The sequence below is a fragment of the Mytilus trossulus genome, chromosome 1 (genome assembly GCF_036588685.1).
Source record: "Mytilus trossulus isolate FHL-02 chromosome 1, PNRI_Mtr1.1.1.hap1, whole genome shotgun sequence".
NCBI lineage: Eukaryota > Metazoa > Mollusca > Bivalvia > Mytilida > Mytilidae > Mytilus > Mytilus trossulus.
Genome location: NC_086373.1, coordinates 10,245,063 through 10,271,051, shown reverse-complemented (window position 1 = coordinate 10,271,051; position 25,989 = coordinate 10,245,063). Strand labels below are relative to the sequence as shown.

General features: G+C 32.9%; 1 protein-coding gene across 3 annotated transcripts in view; it reads right to left on the bottom strand.

The window, feature by feature from the left end:
- Positions 1-8,291: 8,291 nt before the first annotated feature.
- The window catches only part of LOC134714878 (E3 ubiquitin-protein ligase RNF123-like), a 62,115-nt gene continuing 44,417 nt past the window's right edge, over positions 8,292-25,989 (bottom strand). For 2 of the 3 annotated variants that reach the window (XM_063576533.1, XM_063576542.1), the window contains exons 26-36: positions 25,903-25,977; positions 25,316-25,403; positions 23,939-24,026; positions 19,146-19,236; positions 18,697-18,836; positions 14,327-14,515; positions 13,452-13,527; positions 13,040-13,124; positions 12,219-12,316; positions 11,749-11,837; positions 8,292-11,043 (exon numbers count right to left, since the gene is read on the bottom strand). In XM_063576533.1, coding sequence (XP_063432603.1) covers positions 10,813-11,043; positions 11,749-11,837; positions 12,219-12,316; positions 13,040-13,124; positions 13,452-13,527; positions 14,327-14,515; positions 18,697-18,836; positions 19,146-19,236; positions 23,939-24,026; positions 25,316-25,403; positions 25,903-25,977 — 1,250 coding nt within the window. In that variant the 3' untranslated portion in view covers positions 8,292-10,812. Of the gene's footprint in view, positions 11,044-11,748; positions 11,838-12,218; positions 12,317-12,376; positions 12,702-13,039; positions 13,125-13,451; positions 13,528-14,326; positions 14,516-18,696; positions 18,837-19,145; positions 19,237-23,938; positions 24,027-25,315; positions 25,404-25,902; positions 25,978-25,989 lie in introns of those variants that run through there. The other variant, XM_063576552.1, reaches the window with a different exon arrangement.

Sequence of the window (25,989 nt, the reverse complement as noted above, 5' to 3'; positions counted from 1 at the left end):
TGGATTTAATGAATCTTTTATAAGATGGGTTAAGACTTTATATAGCGATATTCAAACATGTGTAATGAATAATGGTTGGATATCTGAGGTCTTTAAAACACAAGAGGTATACGTCAAGGGTGTCCTTTATCTGCATTAATATTTGTTTTATCTGTGGAAAGTATGGCTTCAAGATTAAGAAGCAATACTGATTTTAAAGGTATCAGAGTCAAAATAGATTGCAAAAATCATACTATAAAAATTTCGCAACTGGCAGATGATACTACTTTATTTTGTTTTTCTAAATATGATGTTCAAGTAGCTATGAATGAAATTGAAATTTTTGGTTCTTATTCAGGGCTGAAATTAAGGGCATACGATACAGTTTTGATCCTGTATTTACAAGTTCGTGAAAATTTGCATCTAGGCTTTTTTTTACCTGATTGAATCAAATAAGTAATAAAAAATATACCTTCATGTGCTATTTTTTTAGTAAAATGAGGTCGAAATTTTGTATAGTTGTTCAAAATTCAGATTTCTGGTCGAATTTCTTTTTCCAAGGAAAGTCATAACTTTTTTGTTGTAAAAGATTAACACAAATTGTTTTTTGTTAAATAATCGATAATTTCTGTATTTTATAAGTATCCTAAAACATTATGCATTTTTTATTCAGAAATAACTCATATTTATCAAATGTTCATGAATTGAAGAAAATACGTCATTTTTTGCTGCATGTTTATCAAAATTAAAAAAAAATCGTCTATTTACAGTTTTATAAAATCTGGGTCACATAATCTACCGGCAAAATGAAACAAATTGCTGTTTTGAAAAATAGGGGTCCATGAACTCGTTTTCAAATTAAATCAGTTTGAATGATAAAAATCAGTCGAAAAATGCATCTTTTCCCGATATGTCACAGTTTGACGTCGCGAAAATATATGATGTAAGAAATGTAAGATGTATTTTACAACTAATCACTACCCTGAGTGATTAGTGGATTGTAACAGGGAAAATCAGGAGGAGCTTGGACTCCTGAATGATATTGTTACAAGCCAATATTTGAAATCAATATTTATTTATGTTGTTAAAAAAAAAAAAATTTGAAAAGGATCGTGCATATTGACTTTCGCAATGCAGACCACCACACACATCAAACTAAGAGGGCTTGACACAGCAGCAGTAGTGTGCAGAAGTAGAAAAGAAAAAATATATTATTTGATGGAGCAATTCAGAAAATACCAGGATGGGGAAATTAACAGTTCCTGTCGTTCCTAAAAGCAGTTGGCTTCAAGTTTTCGGCACGTACCGACATGTAAAGTCATGTATTGAGTACTGTTACGGGTTAGATTAGCTATTATAATTTAACATTTTAACATTTGTATCTGTTTATATTTCTAGGATTTAGTGTTTATGCAAAATAAAACGGACGTATACTTCTCGAAATCCTTCTTCCTCCTCGTTGTTGAGCAGGTGACTTAGACAAACGGAAGGTTTACTTATACTTGTAAATGTTTGAAAAAAATACTGAATTATTAAATATTATTACCTGTAATTTACCTGAGTTTACCTGTCAAAAAAAATGCGCGCAAATGTAATCAAAAGCTGCGCGCAAACGAAACGATTTTTCCGCGCAAATGTAATGCTAATGCGCGCAAACGTAATGCACCGCTTTTATTAGCTTATAACTTGCTGTTAGACGTAAATTTATAAACATATAATAAAGCAGTGACTGTGTTCGTATTCATATTCATATTTGACATGTGCTAGTTCCTTATATATGCTTATGACTTGCTACTGGACACGAAAAAGGCATCCGACATCATTATCATTATCATAATGCTAGTATCTGGTTATTTGTCCAATTTCTTTGTAGATGACCATTCTGAAACAGAAAAAAAACAACTCCAGACATATCTTCCCCCATTCAAAATTGGGATAAAAAGCTCACTAGGAAGACGGAAACTTTCAATTTTTCATCTATTGGAAATCAAACTTTGATACGGTTTTAAAAGATCATCTCGAAACAGCACACAATTCTATGAACTACCTATCATCACAGATTCAGAACGAATTGGTACAATGCTGTGAACTTGAAATAAGAGAACGAATTGTGCAAAAATGTAAAGCATCAGGCTTTTATTCCATAATGGCTGATGAAACTACGGATGTTTCCGTGACAGAGCAACTATCGCTTTTTATCAGATACGTTGATAGTGACACTTGTGAGGTCTGAGAGTTTTTTTTAGGATTTGTTGAACCTTAGGAAGTTTACGCTGAACATATTGCTAATGCAATTGTTAATAACCTAGAAAAATTGGGACAACCATTGCAGAAACTGCGAAAACAAAGGTACGATGGTGTCAGTATTAGTGGCCCAATTTATCTTGAGCATTCTTGAGCCACTAACATTGTTCCTTCAAAAGACTGACTGCAACATGGTGGATGTTTTTGAGGAATGAAACATTCTTCTGGAATTATTGCAGGAAAAGAAAATAGAGGAATTTTTTTCAGAACTTTTCAGGCGAGGTACTGTTGTAGCAGATGCTATTGAAATAGACTTAATGACACGTAGGCGAATAGGGAGAACGCAGCAACTGACTCTACTACAAAGCAGCATTGGCGAATTCCTGATGAGGTAACAAAAACAAAAGTTAGGATATTACCATATTCCCAAAAATATAGGCAAGTTAACAACGGAATTAATTCAACCACTTTTCCGAGCATTTCCGGACGTGACTTACATGGAAGATTTAACATGTGAACTTGAAAGAAGGGTAAGAAAGACAGTAGCAATGCTGGATGTAGGAAGCCTCCAAACAGCAATTAATCTAGCTAACAAAGACTTATACCCAAATGTATTCATCATATTACAAATAGATATAGGAAGATGTGGTGTGAGTGCCAATGAGACAACTCTTCATCCAAATAACAATTCAAATAAGTTAACCATTATATGTCAATGTACGGCCCTCATCACGGAGCCTTGGCTCACACCGAGAAACAAGATATAAAGGTCTTAAAAATTAATAGTGTAAAACAATTCAAACCGAAAAACCAACGGTCTTATCTATATAAAAAAAAGAGAAACTGGAAACACGCATAAATTACATAAACAAACGACAACTACTGTTCATCAGATTCCTGACTTTGGTTCTCAACTAAAACACATCCCAGGCGTATTTTAACGTCATGAACAGTCAGAGAAGACATGACTTGTGTAATGCCAAAAATAAATGTATCGACAGGTAGTAGGATAGTGGGGAGCGACTTCTATAGAGATAAAAATTCCCGCGTCTGTGTTTATATACATCCCGCCTCAAAAGAAGATACAATTTAGTTATGTTTTAATTTGCTAATGACAAAATCGATATTAGTGCCAATGTAAACTATATTAAGAGATCTAATTACAATATTGGTACGATTACCCTTACTTATAAGTTTGTTTAAAGGTTCGATGAGTTTACAAGGATCACATAGTGATTTCCTCGCTTTAAGTAAAATATGACCATAAAATTTAGGATGTGATATTCTATTTTTAATAAGTTTTCAACAGGTATAGCCAAATTTACTAATCAAATCTTTGTATCTATGAAAGAATTTAGTAAAAGTTTTAAGTAATTTATGGTATCGAAATCCCTGACACAACAATTTCCCAGTGATGCATTGATTACTTTCGTTAAAATCTATGACATCAGAACACACACGGGCAAACCGAACGAGTTGGGATATATAAACACCGTATGATGAAGTCAAAGGCACATCGCCGTCTAAAAAGGGAAAATTAACAACAGGAAATGAAAAATCGTCTCTTTTGTCGTAAATTTTAGTATGAAGTTTCTCGTTTGAAATTGAAATGTCTAAATCTAGAAAAGGACAACTGCTGCTGTTTATGTTAGATTTAGTTACATCAAGTTCTTTTGGGTAAATTTCTGAAGTATATTTAGAGAACTCTGAATTATTCAACGAAAAAATATCATCCGGATAACGGTAGGTATTTTTGAATGTATCACCCAAATATAACAATGATGGGTCTTTACTGAGTTTTGTCATAAACTGAGATTCATAGCAATATAGAAATAAAACTGCTATTAAAGGGGCACAGTTGGTGCACATAGGAAAACCTACTACCTGACGATACACTGTATCGCCGAAACGTTCATAAATATTATCTAGCAGAAAATTTAAAGCTTCAATCATATCGTCACATTTTAAGAAAGTGTATCTAGCATACTTTCCTTTTTCGTTACAGAAAAGGCTTTTTACGAGTTACAGCAAATAAAATTACAATAAGGTTTTTCGAAAGACCATTTTATCAAATACAAAAACGGTTTCTTTATAAAATTGTGTGGGAAAACAGGGACGAAAGATACCAAAGGGACAGTCAAACTCATAAATCTAAAACAAACTGACAACGCCATGGCTAAAAATGAAAAAGACAAACAGAAAAACAGAAAAACAATAGTACACATGACACAACATAGAAAACTAAAGAATAAACAACACGAACCCCACCAAAAACTAGGGGTGATCTCAGGTGCTCCGGAAGGGTAAGCAGATCCTGCTGCACATGTGGCACCCGTCGTGGAAGTGTAGTGTTAAGTAGAAAAATCATAACTGTCAACAGAATTGTAAGAACCAAGCATGTATTATATCTAAAACCTCTAAAAAAACTTTGAACACTCCAAAAATAATAATTATTACAGCCTTTTGCCATTACAGGCTATTTCCTAGTATTGATAACCCTGAAAATCATAAACGACATTTTCTTAAATTAAAATAAGGCAGAGTAGGATTTATGAGGCGGCAGTGTGCCTGTACACAACCCTCCTTTTGGGGACGATTTAGCTGACTATAAAGCCTGTATGACAATTTCTGGGTCTGCTACTGTTAGGGTTTACAAACAAAAGGTTCCGGGTTCGATTCCAGTTCTGGATAAAAATTTCAGGTACTCAATTGTCGGCTCTCCCTTGACATCATTTGCGAGTATGATCTTTAGGAAACGATGGTAGTCCGTCGGAAGGGGACGATAAATGGCTGACCCGTGTTAAGAGAGAGCCATATATCTTGCACGTTGAAGACACCCTTGTAAATTTCGAAAAAGATTAGGCTACTGTCACAACAAGACATCACTAGCACCCGCAAAGTGGAAAGGGATTGATAGAAGTAAAAAAAAACTTGTTTCCCAATCCACTATGAATAAATATGTTTAAACTAACAATGCCTATTAGGTAATCAAAACTGTGCGAGTTTTTTTGTTTACCGCAAAAGGCATTGAGTGTGTTAGTACAGGTAATATCTTTCATCGTAGGTGAAACCGTTGGTCATTATAAGGTTACCTACACTACCCTCCTTTCTAAAGACATATATTGATTATATGTCGGACTAGTCTACTCTTAAAGGATAGTAGTATATCTAACCTAATAATGACTTCACAGTGCAGCTAGCAAGCAAGCTCACCAAAGATATAACCCTTTCTCGAAGAAAAAAATTCACAAAACAACCGGATTTAAAGTCTATTGATCGAGAGTAAAACATGTTAAGCACACGCTCAATGCTCTTTCCATATGCTAACGATGCGGTTCAGTGAGTAACAGTTTGTTTATAAAACAATCATGTTAATATAATTGAATAAATACATTAATATCATAAAACAACTTTTATGTTTAAACTATATCATATATTTGTTAAATACCTACCTTTGTGAGTTAAATGATAAGTAGTTTCAAAGCATCAGAAAAGTATCCAGATTGCTATGTCATCTTTAAGTCCATTTCTTGGAAGGTCGGCTGTTCTTGTAACAGTTCAGTGTTTCTGTTGTTCCCCTCTTATATCTGATTTGTTCTCCTCGGTTTTAGTTTGTTGCCCAGATTTGTTTTTCGCTTAATCATCTTATGACTATTGAACAGCGGTTTAATACTGTTGCCTTCAATAAGGACGCTTAATAGGGCTAGGGTTATTCTCAAAGTATGTTTTCTGACCAATGAAATAGGTACCATATGTTTATCAACCTTTGTCCCTCATAATGTGGCAGTTAGCAAATGGTATGTCAAGATTATCTTAAATCTATACCACTGCTGTTATTGACAAATATCGGTTGTTACAAAATTCTAAAAAGCTATTTTGTGACAAGCAATGAACAACGAAAGACCACTTCAGATATGTTGTCTTTATCACAAAAAAAACCTTCTGTTTCCTTTGTTTGACACCATAGATGCTCTGCAGGCCCAACAACACTTCTGAGTTATAAATGAAATGTAAAAGAGAGATCAAACCGTTTATGGACCAAATAAATACGTTGCATTTGACATTATTTTTGTGCAACGAATATCAACATTATTTTAGGATTATTTTGGTCCTCATGCTCCTCAACTCAATATTTTATTTGGCCTTTAACATTTTATATTCGAGCGACACTGATGAGTCTTTTGATGCGTCAGACATACAAAATTATAAGCTTGGTATCTTTGCTACAGTATTTTTACCACCGACTAGCATACAACTGTCAATGGCGGCTTTCACTAGGATATCACAAGCCCAGTGGTCAGTACTTCTGTTTTCATATGAATTATCATTTAAATGGTCATAGTTATAAATAACTATTAACAAGTATTAAATTTATGAAACACAAATTATTCCTTATCCCAGGAGTATATTACTTTATCTGTAACAGTTCAGAGTTTTGGGTCATCAATGCTAGTCAACTTTATTTCAAATTCTTCTAGCATCATTGATCAAGTCTCTTGTAGGTGAGACGCTCTTTTGGGGTTAAAAATAATAGCCAGGTATTTTTATGAGATGTTTTCCATTTACAAAAATAAGCACAAATGTACAAACGTCAGATAGCTTTGCAATTTTTGAGAATACTGAGCAGTCACACCAAGAAAGTAGACTATTATAAATTTGTCAACTTATTCATGTTTAATATAACTGTATCCATACCAGCCTCTTCATAAAAAGAATATTTATGAGGTTTAAACCAAAAACATTCTTTTTGACCAATAAGTATGTATATTCCAGTATTATAAATACCAAGTTTTTATATAACACAAGCATTGTTATACAGTTTAATAATTAACATGTTCATGAAATACTATGTTAAGCATCAAGTACAATTCTCTTTGAGTTAAAATATTTAGAATTTGTATGTTTCATTGTCTATTTTTGGGTGAAGATACCAGTGGAACAGAATATCATTCATAATACATATGTACATCAAACAACCTTTATTGTGTTATCAATAATTATTGATTTTTCATTTTGTTTATTATCAATATTAGAATTAAACATCATTGTATGGGTATATTAAGATTGAGTACAATAAAAAAAATGTCCCATTAAATAAAACAGATAATAAGTTTCATGTCAACATCAAAACAGCTGTTACATCTTGTAAACTGGCAGAAAGTCGTCCTTTTTATAAATATATCAAATTAATGAAAAAAACGGATCTGTCATTGTAGTATTCACACATTTATCCATATTATTACAAAAAAAAACCTTATTCAATTAAAATTGTTTGACCAAATTGTTCTATCTGGTATCATTATTTGGATTTTTTAAACAAAGAAGAGATAGGAGACTCCCTTTTTTAGATGTTTAATGTATTTAAAATATGGTGATTATGTCAAATTTATGACACGAGTACAATGAACTGTATTAGTAAATGCATTACAAGGTATAGCCTGTCCACATGAAGTTTGATAACTAATGTCTGGAAGTTTTGTATATCCCCCTTCTTTGTTTGTCTACACTATTTTAATCTACTTTGTATCTTCGACTCATACAATTATGGGCCTATTCCAATCTATTTTGTTTACCTTGTTTCCTAATGACAATGAATCTCCTATTTCAGCTTTTGATCTACAAGACGAGTTGTTAGTTTCTGTGTCATTTTGGTCTCTTGTGGAGAGTTGTCTCATTGGCAATCATACCACATCTTCTTTTTTATATTTTCATATTTTTCATTTGTTAGATATTTGTTTTCAATATGTATTCAAACAAAGAGACCACTTCAAGAACATTAACAGTAACAATTTTACTATTCTACATAACACTTGTTTGGCTTTCTGACTATTTTGATTATTTTGATCTGCTGATGAGTCTTATATATTTGAAATGCTTATGTCTGGCATATCAAATTATAAGCCTGGTAACTTTGATAACTATTTACTGCACTAGGTGAGCATTTCAACAATTTATGCCTCTCAGTTGATGAACAATGCCAAAATATTTGAAAATGCACTTTATCATTATTTATACCAATAATAATATTTAAACGTTAAAAGTGGAAATAAAAAAATATAAGGAAAGCAGTCAATTCACATTTTATTACATTCTTAAATTAATCATAAACTTCAAAGTTGAAAATTCAGCTGACTAACAACAAAAATCAGATTTCTTTTCATCTTTTTTGTCCTCAACCTTTCAAATTTATATCATAAAAAAAATGAACAAAATGACGAAGAGTACAAAATATATATGTGTAAATATGGCCTTTATCATGTTACCCATATACACATTATAATTATTACATATAATATTGTTAACTACTAATATAATTTATCACAGTCATTTCTCTGTAACAGAAGGTATCACACACACAAAACACTTTTTTGTTTACCAGTGAAAAAACAGTCTCCTCAAAGAATCAATTAATCCATAACCTGGTCTAAATATTCGTAGGAAACTTTCTTTGAATGTGTGCCATAATACATTCAAAAAGAAACATTCCATTTGGCAAATCACTTAATGGTTTTATTGATGATAACGATTATAAATAAAACAACCCTGGTTATGACTAGATAATTTTATAATATATATATTCACTTTAGAGAAAAAGGGTTTATGAAATCACTATCAATAGTATCTTAATGGAAAATTGCTTGTATGAGATAAACATACCCCTGCCGGAAGATAACTATCTAAAAAGCTTGCACTTGAACCATAACGGAAATCTTCAGATTAGGTGGCAAAAAGATGGTGTTATAATGATCTAAAATTTTAACTTCTGGCTGTTACATAGTTTTAAAATTGAGATTTATGTTATAACACAGTAGGTTTCTGAGATATTTATAGATTATGTGATCATCTCAACTAGATCGATTTTCTCGCATGAGCTAGTACAGCAAAAGTTAGAAAAGCAATCAAGTTGAGATGACCAATGATAATCTGTTTATAAATCGCTATTTCACCTATGACAAAACTGTCAATTTCATGTCAATTTCTTTAGCAACGCCATGTGCCTCCTTAGTTTTCCAGCAATAATTTGTCCATTTCAAGCGAGCAGCATGATATGAAAAACAAGTGAAACTGCAAGCTACTGCTCACTGATGATACCCCCGCCGCAAGTGGATAATATAAATAGTGTAAAAATATGCAAGTGTTCGATAAACAGGAAGTTCTCAAGTGATCAATCTGAAAACGCATCACACGGTATAGCTGACTTATATAAATCCTGAAACCAAATTTCAGAAATCCTTGTATTGTAGTTCCTGAGAAAAGTGTGACGAAAATTTTCAACTTGGCTATCATGTGTAAAATCATACAAGTGTTCGGTAAACAGGAAGTTGTCAAGTGATCAATCTGAAAACGCATCACACTGTATAGCTGACTTAGATATACCAAATTTCAGAAATCCTTGTATTGTAGTTCCTGAGAAAAGTGTGACGAAAATTTTCAACTTGGCTATCATGTGTAAAATCATACAAGTGTTCGGTAAACAGGAAGTTGTCAAGTGATCAATCTGAAAATGCATCACACGGTATAGCTGACTTAGATAAGCCCTGAAACCAAATTTCAGAAATCCTTGTATTGTAGTTCCTGAGAAAAATGCGACGAAAAAATGAAGTGTAAAAATATGCAAGTGTTCGGTAAACAAGAAGTTGTCAAGTGATCAATCTGAAAACGCATCACACAGTATAGCTTACTTAGATAAACCCTGAAACCAAATTTCAGAAATACTTGTATTGTAGTTCCTGAGAAAAATGCGACGAAAAAATAAATAGTGTAAAAATATGCAAGTGTTCGGTAAACAGGAAGTTGTCGAGTGATGAATCTGAAAACGCATCACACTTTATAGCTGACTTATATAAATCCTGAAACCAAATTTCAGAAATCCTTGTATTGTAGTTCCTGAGAAAAGTGTGACGAAAATTTTCAACTTGGCTATCATGTGTTAAATCATACAAGTGTTCGGTAAACAGGAAGTTGTCAAGTGATCGATCTGAAAACACATCACACGGTATAGCTGACTTAGATAAACACTGAAACCAAATCTCAGAAATCCTAGTATTGCAGTTCCTGAGAAAAATGTGACGAAAAATATTCATGGGACGGACGGACGGACTGACGGACGGACGGACGGACTGACAGAGGTAAAACAGTATACCCCCCTTTTTTAAAGCGGGTTAAAGCAGGGGTATAATTATCACAAAAAGTGATCAAAGGGAAAATACACAAAATAGTGATAATCATCTTTATGTTTCATTTAATCATTATCACTCAATAATGAAATAATGGTCAAAATAGTAATATCTAATTGATATTAATTTTAACTAGAAGAGATTTGAGACTGAATCAAAAAGGAAACACTAGTATGAGAGTCCATTCAAATGAACCCATATTTTTGGCCCATTTTAAGGCTAATGGTTTTTTAGTGAATTTGGCAAAGAGTACTTGAATTTCTACTTGCAACAGTAAACAAATTAAATTACTTCTCATTAGATACAAAGGACAACTATAAAATAAATAGATAAATAGATAAATTTCACTAAAAATAATTGACTTCATGAATAACAATCAAGAAAATCTATTTACAATTAGTATATATCATTTCTATGATTTTCCTGATCCCCCTAATTTTCCTGATTTTCCTGATTTTGTTAAGATTGAAGCACCTGTTAAGTCTGTGACATCAGTAATGGCTGTTTTACAAAAGAAGCACTCTTTCTTACTCATCATTTGGTGACTTATACAGTTCCTACAAGACTGGTGCCCACATGGAACAAACATGACGGACATCTGATCAGAGTAACAGATTGTACACAAGTCATCTTCTTTCACATGCTGTAATATATGACAAATAAAAAAGATTATTGTTTCTTGTATAAATAAATTATTTATGAGAATAATCTGAAAAATAATTTGTCCATTCACTTGTTATTGAATTTGATGCGACTGTCATACAAGTGAGAGGTTTAGCCAGCTATAAAACCAGGTTAAATCCACCATTTTCTACATTAGAGAATGCCTGTACCAAGTCAGGAATATGACAGTTGTTATCTATTTGTTTGATGTGTTTGGATTTTTGATTTTGCCTTTTGATTTTAGATTTTCCTTTTTGAATTTTCCTCGGAGTTCAGTATTTTTGTGTTTTTACTTTTTACCACCAACATAGAAAAGAGTTAAATTTTGATCAGAAGTTAATGACTAATGAAATTCTAGGAGAGTATAATATTTTTGAAATAGTTTGCAGTGCTTTCCAAGGTATATTATTTCTTCTTTGATTGAAAACAAAATATTCTTTCATTCTAAAATGTCTGCATCAAAAGATTGTTTAGCAAGAAGTGAAAATGCAGCACAAGAAAACAAAAGAAAATAAAGGTGACCTATTATAATATTGTATATAACTCATTGAAGGTTGAAGGACACATGTATTCATTGATTTATAATTTATCTAACATAAGATGTTGGTGATCAAATGGTTTAGGGATAAAACAAATACTGGACAGAAGGACCCCATGGAAGTCAGAACCAGAACAATATACATACATGTTGTGTGAATTCAGTATTTTCATTCAATTTCAGATATTGTGTAAGCTCTTCCACATCTGTCTTTTCTTCTAGCAAGATATCTTGATCTGCATATAAAAAGATTTTAAAAAAAGTAAGTTTTAACATTCAAATACTTATATATCAACATATTAACAATTTCAGTTATATTTCTTCTAAAGTGTTGATGATGTTACAATGAAGACTTAATATTGCAATGAACAGCATAAGAAGTGATAGTGTCACTCCTGTAATAAAAATATCCTAACTGTTATGCAGACTGTACTATGTGTACTGATTTTTTTTTTTAAGTTTGCATTTTGAAAAAAAGAGTTTATTTCAATCTGTTGTTGTATAAAGATAATTAAGGAGAAAAGGAATGAATGGCAATGGTACAAATTTAATTGTACAGTATATTGAGACAGATATTTTTGGTTTGATTGAGAATGCTATACAATAACTTTACTTACCATTCTTTGTATCTGATGATAATTTCCCTACCAGGTATTCTAAAGATTGTACTTTAAATCCAGGATCTGATATCAGGTATCTCAGTACTGACTGTTTGCTGTTATAAGAAAGCTTTGTTAAGATTGTACTTTAAATCCAGGATCTGATATCAGGTAGAATAATACTGACTGTTTGCTGTTATAAGTAAGCTTTATTAAGATTGTACTTTAAATCCAGGATCTGATATCAGGTAGAATAATACTGACTGTTTGCTGTTATAAGTAAGCTTTATTAAGATTGTACTTTAAATCCAGGATCTGATATCAGGTAGAATAATACTGACTGTTTGCTGTTATAAGTAAGCTTTATTAAGATTGTACTTTAAATCCAGGATCTGATATCAGGTAGAATAATACTGACTGTTTGCTGTAATAATTTAACTTTATTAGGATTTTACTTTAAATCCAGGATCTGATATCAGGTATCTCAGTACTGACTGTTTGCTGTTATAAGTTAACTTTATTATTATACTGTAACCAATAAGATCAGGCTGACCTGTACCTGTTTCTAAACAAGAAGACCTGTCTTAAATGTAACTACTCTTTGGCAATCTGTCAATTTATAGATTGTTTGTACAATTTCAAAAAAATTAAAAAAATTACCACCAAGTAGTGCTTAAGAAGTTAAATTAGTATTTAATTTGAATATTATGCCAATACATCAACATCTTTCCATACAACTATTCAGTAATTTTTTATAAAATTTCTTTTATAATGTAAAGTATACTCTATTTGAAATGTTTCTTTACAAATAAATTCTAAGTATGACAATGAAACAATACCTTTCAGAACTGGATTTAATGACTAACTGTATAAGTATACCAATCATTGCTCCAGCTATAGGGAAGTAGGAAACATTTGGCAGTCCTGTAATTAAAACATTCATTAAATATTATTATAATGCTTCAAAAACAATCATTTGATTTATGCATATAAGTCAACACTTATGCAGATTTTATAAAATATTCAAAATAAAAATATTTGAGATCAACTGTAAAAATTGTTGTTAATGACTCTGATCATTAACTGTTGAATTGATGACAGACAATCAAATGAAATGTTGCATGTTATTTTGAAATTGATTTTATAAATACTGAAAATTCCCTTCTACAAACAGGTACAAAAAAATGTAATAAAACCTTTTACACAGAGTTTATTGGAACCATATCAAGTTATCTTTTAATCTGATCCTACCTTGAATAAATAATGAAACAACGCCTTCAAATATTCCATTCCTGGCTGTTATTCTGTTTAATATTTGACATAATACCTGTAAAAATATACCATAACTTTAAACACACTCCACAGAAGAATGTTTTTTTAATCAAATAGACTCATGAATTATGGCGGACAAAAGTAACATACATTTAACATGGAAAAAAAATCTAAAATGGAAAAGGATAGCCTCATACTCATACTTTAGCAACTGAATACATATTAAAACAATGGTTTACATTGTTATATAAAACAGGTAGTATAAATACAATGAATAATGAAACCTTTATATACCTATCAAAGTGTGATAGTTCTTTGAGTAATAGAGTGTGAGTCTTCCATTGGAGAAGTGGGTTGTTTGTATCTCAAAATTATATAAGCAGAAATATCAATGTTTTAATAGCTACAAGGGTGAAAAACAATAAACTTAACTTTCTGTCCATAGCAACTGCTGAATGCTTTCATTTGACACAAAGACTAACCATTTTTTAGGTTTTTTTTTTTAAATATTTAAAGAAAAAAAGGGTGTGATTAGAGAAATTTGACAAAAATTCTTAAGATTTTTTTTCTTTCAATTTTTCTTTTCTCTTTATATCTGTTATTATTATATTAAAGAAAAGCGCTCCAGCCCCTATTACATAACTATAAAAGAGATGATAATGCAAAAAAAATATCTGTTTATTCAAAGGTAAAAAATATTCTGAACAACTTTAAATAGTCCATATACCTTACCATTTGTTTGATTCATGTACAGTCTGGAGGAAACCTAAACCCAATAATTCCTCAAATCACATGACTTCAATCAATACAACAACTTTCACAGTAACAAATAGTATAAGACTATTGATACATACTTGTATAAGTCTTTTCAGGAGAAGTTCTGATGATGACAAGGCAGGGTCTAAGAAAACTTCAGGCACTTTGGTGACAATCATTTCTATAATTCTCATCAAACATACAGCTATCTCAAAACAGGTGGCACAAATCTTTAGCTGTCTACTTTCCAGAATAACTAACTCAGGAGATGTCACTTTTTGTTGGATCTGAAAAACAGAATGTTCATTTTGTATTATGTTCAAACAGAGGTCAATAATAATGACTTGAGGAATAAAGCATATTAAAATCTTCAATTTTTTTATATATAGCTACACTATTTCAGATAAAACTAAAATTCATTTCTAAATTCATTTTTTTGTTTTTTGGTTGGGAGGATAATAAAAAAAGATAAACTAAAAAACTAATTGATTGTTTTTCATGAGTTATTGTTTGATGTCTTGATATATAAAAATTAAACAAAATAAATGTTGCAAATTTGTTATAAAATATAAACAACTTTGTCACTCAACCCTTTAATGTGATCTATATATATTTTTTTCCAACAATACTTAACAAGGACCCTTTAAGTGAAAATATCAGACTGTCGTTTTCTTAAATTGTTTTATGTGTTTTTAGATGTGGTTTTATCTTTTTATTGACTTTTCATATTTAGTGGCTGTACCTTTGAGCATTCCTTTATCTTCCTGTAATAAGTATTGACTAACTTCCTGCATCAGACCTATAAACTCTGTGATTGACCAGTTGTCATATTGAATTACTTCCTGCATCAGACCTATACACTCTGAGACTGACCAGTTGTTATATTGACTTACTTCCTGGATCAGACCTTTAAACTCTGAGACTGACCAGTTGTTATATTGACTTACTTCCTGTATCAGACCTATAAACTCCGAGACTGACCAGTTGTCATATTGAATAACTTCCTGCATCAGACCTATAAACTCTGAGACTGACCAGTTGTCATATTGACTTACTTCCTGCATCAGACCTATAAACTCCGAGACTGACCAGTTGTTATATTGAATTACTTCCTGCATCAGACCTATACACTCTGAGAATGACCAGTTGTTATATTGACTTACTTCCTGCATCAGACCTATAAGCTCTGAGACTGACCAGTTGTTATATTGACTTACTTCCTGCATCAGACATATAAACTCTGTGACTGACCAGTTGTTATATTGACTTACTTCCTGCATCAGACCTATAAACTCTGAGACTGACCAGTTGTTATATTGACTTACTTCCTGCATCAGACCTATAAACTCTGAGACTGACCAGTTGTTATATTGACTTACTTCCTGCATCAGACCTATAAACTCTGAGAATGACCAGTTGTTATATTGACTTACTTCCTGTATCAGACATATAAACTCTGAGACTGACCAGTTGTTATATTGACTTACTTCCTGCATCAGACCTATACACTCTGAGACTGACCAGTTGTTATATTGACTTACTTCCTGCATCAGACCTATACACTCTGAGACTGACCAGTTGTTATATTGACTTACTTCCTGTATCAGACCTATACACTCTGAGACTGACCAGTTGTTATATTGACTTACTTCCTGCATCAGACCTATACACTCTGAGACTGACCAGTTGTTATATTGACTTACTTCCTGCATCAGACCTATACACTCTGAGACTGACCAGTTGTTATATTGACTTACTTCCTGCATCAGACCTATAAACTCTGAGACTGACCAGTTGTTATATTGACTTACTTCCTGCATCAGACCTATAAACTCTGAGACTGACCAGTTGTTATATTGACTTACTTCCTGCATCAGACCTATAAACTCTGAGAATGACCAGTTGTTATATTGAATTACTTCCTGCATCAGACCTATACACTCTGAGACTGACCAGTTGTTATATTGACTTACTTCCTGCATCAGACCTATACACTCTGAGACTGACCAGTTGTTATATTGACTTACTTCCTGCATCAGACCTATAAACTCTGAGAATGACCAGTTGTTATATTGAATAACTTCCTGCATCAGACCTATACACTCTGAGAATGACCAGTTGTTATATTGACTTACTTCCTGCATCAGACCTATAAACTCTGAGAATGACCAGTTGTTATATTGAATTACTTCCTGTATCAGACCTATAAACTCTGAGACTGACCAGTTGTTATATTGACTTACTTCCTGCATCAGACCTATAAACTCTGAGAATGACCAGTTGTTATATTGACTTATTTCCTGCATCAGACCTATAAACTCTGAGACTGACCAGTTGTTATATTGACTTACTTCCTGTATAAATCCTATAAACTCTGAGACTGACCAGTTGTTATATTGACTTACTTCCTGCATCAGACCTACAAACTCTGAGACTGACCAGTTGTTATATTGACTTACTTCCTGCATCAGACCTATAAACTCTGAGACTGACCAGTTGTTATATTGACTTACTTCCTGTATAAATCCTATAAACTCTGAGACTGACCAGTTGTTATATTGACTTACTTCCTGCATCAGACCTATAAACTCTGAGAATTACCAGTTGTTATATTGAATTACTTCCTTAATCAGACATTTAAACTCTGAGACTGACCAGTTGTTATATTGACTTACTTCCTGCATCAGACCTATAAACTCTGAGACTGACCAGTTGTTATATTGACTTACTTCCTGCATCAGACATATAAACTCTTAGACTGACCAGACCAGTTGTTATATTGACTTACTTCCTGCATCAGACCTATAAACTCTGAGACTGACCAGTTGTTATATTGACTTACTTCCTGCATCAGACCTATAAACTCTGAGACTGACCAGTTGTTATATTGACTTACTTCCTGCATCAGACCTATAAACTCTGAGACTGACCAGACCAGTTGTTATATTGACTTACTTCCTGCATCAGACCTATAAACTCTGAGACTGACCAGTTGTTATATTGACTTACTTCTTGCATCAGACCTATACACTCTGAGACTGACCAGTTGTTATATTGACTTACTTCCTGCATCAGACCTATACACTCTGAGACTGACCAGTTGTTATATTGACTTACTTCCTGCATCAGACCTATAAACTCTGAGTCTGACCAGTTGTTATATTGACTTACTTCCTGCATCAGACCTATACACTCTGAGACTGACCAGTTGTTATATTGACTTACTTCCTGCATCAGACATATACACTCTGAGACTGACCAGTTGTTATATTGACTTACTTCCTGCATCAGACCTATAAACTCTGAGACTGACCAGTTGTTATATTGACTTACTTCCTGCATCAGACCTATACACTCTTGAGACTGACCAGTTGTTACATTGACCTAGTTCCAGTATCAGACATATAAACTCTGAGACTGACCAGTTGTTATTTTGACTTACTTCCTTCATCAGACCTATAAACTCTGAGACTGACCAGTTGTTATATTGACTTACTTCCTGCATCAGACCTATAAACTCTGAGACTGACCAGTTGTTTTATTGACTTACTTCCTGCATCAGACCTATACACTCTGAGACTGACCAGTTGTTATATTGACTAACTTCCTGCATCAGACCTATAAACTCTGAGACTGACCAGTTGTTATATTGACTTACTTCCTGCATCAGACCTATAAACTCTGAGACTGACCAGTTGTTATATTGACTAACTTCCTGCATCATACCTATAAACTCTGAGACTGACCAGTTGTTATATTGACTTACTTCCTGCATCAGACCTATAAACTCTGAGACTGACCAGTTGTTATATTGACTTACTTCCTGCATCAGACTTATAAACTCTGAGACTGACCAGTTGTTATATTGACTTACTTCCTGCATCAGACCTATAAACTCTGAGAATGACCAGTTGTTATATTGACTAACTTCCTGCATCAGACCTATAAACTCTGAGAATGACCAGTTGTCATATTGACTTACTTCCTGCATCAGACCTATACACTCTGAGACTGACCAGTTGTTATATTGACTTACTTCCTGCATCAGACCTATAAACTCTGAGAATGACCAGTTGTCATATTGAATTACTTCCTGTATCAGACCTATACACTCTGAGACTGACCAGTTGTTATATTGAATAACTTCCTGCATCAGACCTATACACTCTGAGACTGACCAGTTGTCATATTGACTTACTTCCTGCATCAGACCTATAAGCTCTGAGACTGACCAGTTGTTATATTGACTTACTTCCTGCATCAGACCTATACACTCTGAGACTGACCAGTTGTTATATTGACTTACTTCCTGCATCAGACCTATAAACTCTGAGACTGACCAGTTGTTATATTGACTTACTTCCTGCATCAGGACTATACACTCTGAGACTGACCAGTTGTTATATTGACTTACTTCCTGCATCAGACCTATAAACTCTGAGACTGACCAGTTGCTATATTGACTTACTTCCTGCATCAGACCTATAAACTCTGAGAATGACCAGTTCAGTTGGTTCAGTATCATATCTAGAAACTTTGTTGATCTTTCCCCATCTTGAAGTAACAATTTCCTTATCAGTTCTTGGAACACATAGGATGGCAGTGGTTCTGTAACCAGAATAAACAATTATTGCAGTGAAAATTTGAATAGTGCTTACATTTAAAAATATTCAACTGAGGTTTGTCACAAATCCTATTCTGCCATTGGTATATCATATAACAGATAGTTTATGGAGGGTTCAATGCCAATACAAAAGTTGTAACAGAGATGAATGTGCACATCTTGCCTGACTAAGTGTAATAATATAAAATGAATTGTTTTACCTCTTTATACATTTAAAAAAAATATAATAAAACTGGTATCCACCACATTCTAAAGTGTAATTTGTCAGAAGAAATGAAATATGTATAACTTACTTTGTAGACTGGCAAATCCAAACTGAGCTGTCTGAACTTTAGAAGGCACCAAGTGAGGTAAATGTGTAAATCTGAACCTAAAGCCACAGCCCTGTAACATAACAAATATTTCATGAATCTGAACTTAAAGCCACAGCCCTGTTACATAACAAATATTTCATAAATCTGAACCTAAAGCAACAGCCCTGTAACATAACAAACATTTTATGAATCTGAACCTAAAGCCACAGCCCTGTTACATAACAAATATTTTATGAATCTGAACTTGAAGCCACAGCCCTGTAATATAACAAATATTTAATGATCTGAACCTAAAGCCACAGCCCTGTAACATAACAAATATTTTACGAATTTGAACTTAAAGCCACAGCCCTGTAACATAACCAATATTTAATGATCTGAACCTAAAGCCACAGCCCTGTAACATAACAAATATTTAATGAATCTGAACATAGAGCCACAGCCCTGTAACATAACAAATATCTAATGAATCTGAACCTAAAGCCACAGCCCTGTAACATAACAAATATTTCATGAATCTGAACCTAAAGCCACAGCCCTGTAACATAACAGATATTTAATGAATCTGAACCTAAAGCCACAGCCCTGTACAACATAACAATTTTTTTATGATCTGAACCTAAAGCCACAGCCCTGTTACATAACAAATATTTCATGAATCTGAACCTAAAGCCACAGCCCTGTTACATAACAAATATTTCATGCATCTGAACATAAAGCCACAGCCCTGTAACATAACAAATATTTCATGAATCTGAACCTATAGCCACAGCCCTGTAACATAACAAATATTTAATGATCTGAACCTAAAGCCACAGCCCTGTAACATAACAATTTTTTTATGATCTGAACCTAAAGCCACAGCCCTGTTACATAACAAATATTTCATGAATCTGAACTTTAAGCCACAGCCCTGTAACATAACAAATATTTAATGAATCTGAACCTAAAGCCACAGCCCTGTAACATAACAAATATTTCATGAATCTGAACCTAAAGCCACAGCCCTGTAACATAACAAATATTTCATGAATCTGAACCTAAAGCCACAGCCCTGTAACATAACAATTTTTTTATGATCTGAACATAAAGCCACAGCTCTGTTACATAACAAATATTTCATGAATCTGAACCTAAAGCCATAGCCCTGTAACATAACAAATATTCTATGATCTGAACCTAAAGCCACAGCCCTGTAACATAACAAATGTTTAATGATCTGAACCTAAAGCCACAGCCCTGTAACATAACAAATATTTCATGCATCTGAACATAAAGCCACAGCCCTGTAACATAACAAATATTTTATGAATCTGAACCTAAAGCCACAGCCCTGTAACATAACAAATATTTCATAAATCTGAACTTAAAGCCACAGCCCTGTAACATAACAAATATTTAATGATCTGAACCTAAAGCCACAGCCCTGTCACATAACAAATATTTTATGATCTGAACCTAAAGCCACAGCCCTGTTACATAACAAATATTTCATAAATCTGAACCTAAAGCCACAGCCCTGTAACATAACAAATATTTCATAAATCTGAACTAAAAGCCACAGCCCTGTAACATAACAAATATTTAATTATCTGAACCTAAAGCCACAGCCCTGTAACATAACAATTTTTTTTATGATCTGAACCTAAAGCCACAGCCCTGTTACATAACAAATATTTCATGAATCTGAACATAAAGCCACAGCCCTGTAACATAACAAATATTTTATGAATCTGAACCTAAATCCACAGCCCTGTAACATAACAAATATTTCATGAATCTGAACCTAAAGCCACAGCCCTGTAACATAACAAATATTTCATGAATCTGAACTTAAATTCAAAGCCCTGTTACATAACAAATATTTCATAAATCTGAACCTAAAGCCACAGCCCTGTAACATAACAAATATTTTATGAATCTGAACCTAAAGCCACAGCCCTGTTACATAACAAATATTTCATGAATCTGAACATAAAGCCACAGCCCTGTAACATAACAAATATTTAATGATCTGAACATAAAGCCACAGCCCTGTTACATAACAAATATTTAATGATCTGAACCTAAAGCCACAGCCCTGTTACATAACAAATATTTCATAAATCTGAACCTAAAGCAACAGCCCTGTTACATAACAAATATTTCATAAATCTGAACCTGAAGCCACAGCCCTGTAACATAACAAATATTTCATGAATCTGAACCTAAAGCCACAGCCCTGTTACATAACAAATATTTCATAAATCTAAACCTAAAGCCACAGCCGTGTAACATAACAAATATTTAATGAATCTGAACCTAAAGCCACAGCCCTGTAACATAACAAATATTTCATGCATCTGAACATAAAGCCACAGCCCTGTAACATAACAAATATTTAATGAATCTGAACCTAAAGCCACAGCCCTGTAACATAACAAATATTTAATGAATCTGAACCTAAAGCCACAGCCCTGTAACATAACAAATATTTCATGAATCTGAACCTAAAGCCACAGCCCTGTTACATAACAAATATTTCATAAATCTAAACCTAAAGCCACAGCCGTGTAACATAACAAATATTTAATGAATCTGAACCTAAAGCCACAGCCCTGTTACATAACAAATATTTTATGAATCTGAACTTAAAGCCACAGCCCTGTAACATAACAAATATTTAATGATCTGAACCTAAAGCCAGAGCCCTGTAACATATCAAATATTAAATGAATCTGAACATAAAGCCACAGCCCTGTAACATAACAAATATTTTATGAATCTGAACTTAAAGCCACAGCCCTGTAACATAACAAATATTTAATGATCTGAACTTTAAGCCACAGCCCTGTAACATAACAAATATTTCATGAATCTGAACTTAAAGCCACAGCCCTGTAACATAACAAATATTTAATGTATCTGAACCTAAAGCCACAGCCCTGTAACATAACAAATATTTCATGAATCTGAACATAAAGCCACAGCCCTGTAACATAACAAATATTTAATGAATCTGAACCTAAAGCCACAGCCCTGCTACATAACAAATATTTCATAAATCTGAACCTAAAGCCGCAGCCCTGTAACATAACAAATATTTCATGAATCTGAACTTAAAGCCACAGCCCTGTAACATAACAAATATTTTATGAATCTGAACCTAAAGCCACAGCCCTGTTACATAACAAATGTTTCATGAATCTGAACTTAAAGCCACAGCCCTGTAACATAACAAATATTTTATGAATCTGAACCTAAAGCCACAGCCCTGTTACATAACAAATATTTCATGAATCTGAACCTATAGCCACAACCCTGTAACATAACAAATATTTCATGAATCCGAACTTAAAGCCACAGCCCTGTAACATAACAAATATTTCATGAATCTGAACCTAAAGCCACAGCCCTGCTACATAACAAATATTTCATAAATCTGAACCTAAAGCCGCAGCCCTGTAACATAACAAATATTTCATGAATCTGAACTTAAAGCCACAGCCCTGTAACATAACAAATATTTTATGAATCTGAACCTAAAGCCACAGCCCTGTTACATAACAAATGTTTCATGAATCTGAACTTAAAGCCACAGCCCTGTAACATAACAAATATTTTATGAATCTGAACCTAAAGCCACAGCCCTGTTACATAACAAATATTTCATGAATCTGAACCTATAGCCACAACCCTGTAACATAACAAATATTTCATGAATCCGAACTTAAAGCCACAGCCCTGTAACATAACAAATATCTTATGAATCTGAACCTAAAGCCACAGCCCTGTTACATAACAAATATTTAATGAATCTGAACCTAAAGCCACAGCCCTGTAACATAACAAATATTTCATGAATCTGAACCTAAAGCCACAGCCCTGTAACATAACAAATATTTCATGAATCTGAACTTAAAGCCACAGCCCTGTAACATAACAAATATTTAATGAATCTGAACCTAAAGCCACAGCCCTGTAACATAACAAATATTTTATGAATCTGAACCTAAAGCCACAGCCCTGTAACATAACAAATATTTCATGAATCTGAACCTATAAACAGTGTTTTAAATGCGTAGATAATCCAAATATATCAATTAAATTGAATGTCATACTGTAAATTCAGAAATTATTGCATGCATTTATTATTATGATTTTGTCATTTTAGACTTAAATGCCATTTTAATTTTTACGATTTTGAGAATAATTCTGTTTAATTCATATGAAATATTTCAAAATGCAAGTTTAAATTATTGGGTTTACAACTCTGTCACATTTTTCGTAATAATAAAAACCTCCCAATAATTTCTGAATTTACAATCACAAAATATAACAATAAAAGTTTTGCCCATCAAATTTCAATAAACATCTATGTGATTTACAACTGTCAGATTGCATGGATTGTTTTTTGGGGGCTAAAAATAATGTTTTTATTTCTCTGATAAAACAGATGATACATTAATCACAATAATATTTTAAGTTATATGGTTTGCTACTGACCCCCTACGGATCCATAGAGGGTTAGTAAAATGCTTAGGGGGTGAGGCCTCTATGGATTCGTAGGGGGTCAGTAGTGAACTGTATAACAAATTAATCGCACACAGGACTTTTCCCGCTGCGTTTTGTAGAAAAATAAACAATGAAATACAACATCAATAAAAGACATCACCATTAACAGTAGACGTGACGTCATGAACCCCCTATGAAATTTACTAACCCCCCTATGAATTCATATGGTCATAGGGGGGTTATCATGTGACGGTCATCAATGTTATATTTGTACTGACCTTCCATATTCTGACTAGAATCCAATTTGTCTGTGACAAAGATCTGTTCTCATGGGGAGTAATTAAAGCCTCTATCATTTCTTTGGTTCTGAAATATATACCGTATTGATTGATGAGAACTGGTGGATTGTGACTCTTATGTGTCACCCGTACTATTTCAGGACAGAGAAAATAAACAGCTGTGCCATGAGCTCATGATACACCCTTAGTCTTGTGTGTGAAGTTTTATGCAATAATTATCAATAGTTTCTGAGATACAGAACAACATGTGAAAAAAAAACTTTTTTTCATGAAATTTGGAGTTGCAGTGCGACATGTGGACCCTGGACAGACAGACAGACAGACAGACATTTGTCACAAAATCAAAAAATGCATTCATAGGTTACAATTCACTGCTCTCTTTATTGATAACTTTTTGTTGTGTATTTCTATGTTCATAGATGAGTACTGGTTTCACACTGTCATATTATTATAACCAGTGAACCATGACATTTGGACTAAAACCCTAATCTGGTATATAATTAAATCAAATCTTAATATGATGAACAATATGTCCTCAACTTCCTGGGAAACCATTTCAACCATTTTTATCTGATACTAACCAGAAAACATAGTGCATCCTACTATTGTATGTGGGGCGTATACACAGAATACTTAACATTTAACCAATACACAAAAGTGACATCTAAAGTTTGTTGAAAGAAGTGTCTCTGGACCCCAACATTTTACAGATTAAGGGGAAATGTGGTAAAAAACAACTAAATCTTTTGTTAAACCAGAATTGAAGCATACAATAGTTTCAGTACAGCAATTTATTTGCTTTATTAAGCAAAACTTCAAAGATAAAACAAAATTAATGAATTAATGAATTAAACAAAAGATGGCCTGTCATATGTTACATGTACTAGCAATTTTTGTTTTGTTTCAGTGAGAAATCTATACCGTCTGATGCATGATTGATGTTTCAGAAAATCTTATACTTCATTAGCCAATAAAAAATATCTAAAAATTAGAACAATTTGCCTACATCTTTAAATGATGATTCGAATGTAAAAACTTTCCAATACAAAATAACTGATCACTTCTTAAATCAATCAGTTGAGAACAATATTTAATACATTTATTTTGTGTAACAATTAATGCAGTTGTACTATTTATTTTTATAAACATGGTACTTGTTATATATGTACAAATGTATACAATGTACCTGTACATGTACATGATGTATGGGCTTTTTCTTTTTCAAATATATATCTGAAAGCCTAGAGGTCATTAGATGTATAACTTTATGTTTATCAACCTCTTCAAATAAATCATTTTCGTTGTTTTGAACAGGTCAAGGTGATCAATTTCAGAATGTAAATACTTGAAACTTACTTTTCTTCTGGCAGGCTTTCTAGAACTTTGAGAGACTCTGGATAACATATAAAGCAAGCTAAGGCCTGTACCACTTCTTCTCTCACATCTATAAAACATTGAGTTAAAATACAAATCTAAGTTATACAAGGAATAGCCGATACTGGAACCAATGTAGCAATAACAATACAGATTTCTAGTTCACTACAATGTTCACAAGATAGAAGTTTGGTTGAATTGCATTCAAATATCATAAATATTTTAATTTTTGACATGTGTGTTTCCTTTTTTAAATCTCTAGCTTCAAATCTGACAAAAATTAGCAATAACTACTCTTGTAGAATATCAATCTTTCACAAATTAAAAATCTGATGTTTCATAAAAATTTACTTGGGACACAGGGAAGGCAATTTGAAATCTCAACTATGGATTCAATACAAATGTGAGTGAATTGCAAACTTTTCCTCTTCAGGCGGTTACTCCATTTTAAAAGTGCATTCCTGGATACCAAGTATTTTCTCCTTCATCAGATTATAACTGAAAGTTGTAAACCCCTAATAATCCCTAACAAGTATTTTATATAACATCAGTAGGTAAATAAATCTTACCTGGATTTAATATTCGATGATCAGAAAAATGTCTGGTTATAAATAAAGCATAGTTATGGAGGGTTTCGTTGTAATCTATAGAAGAAC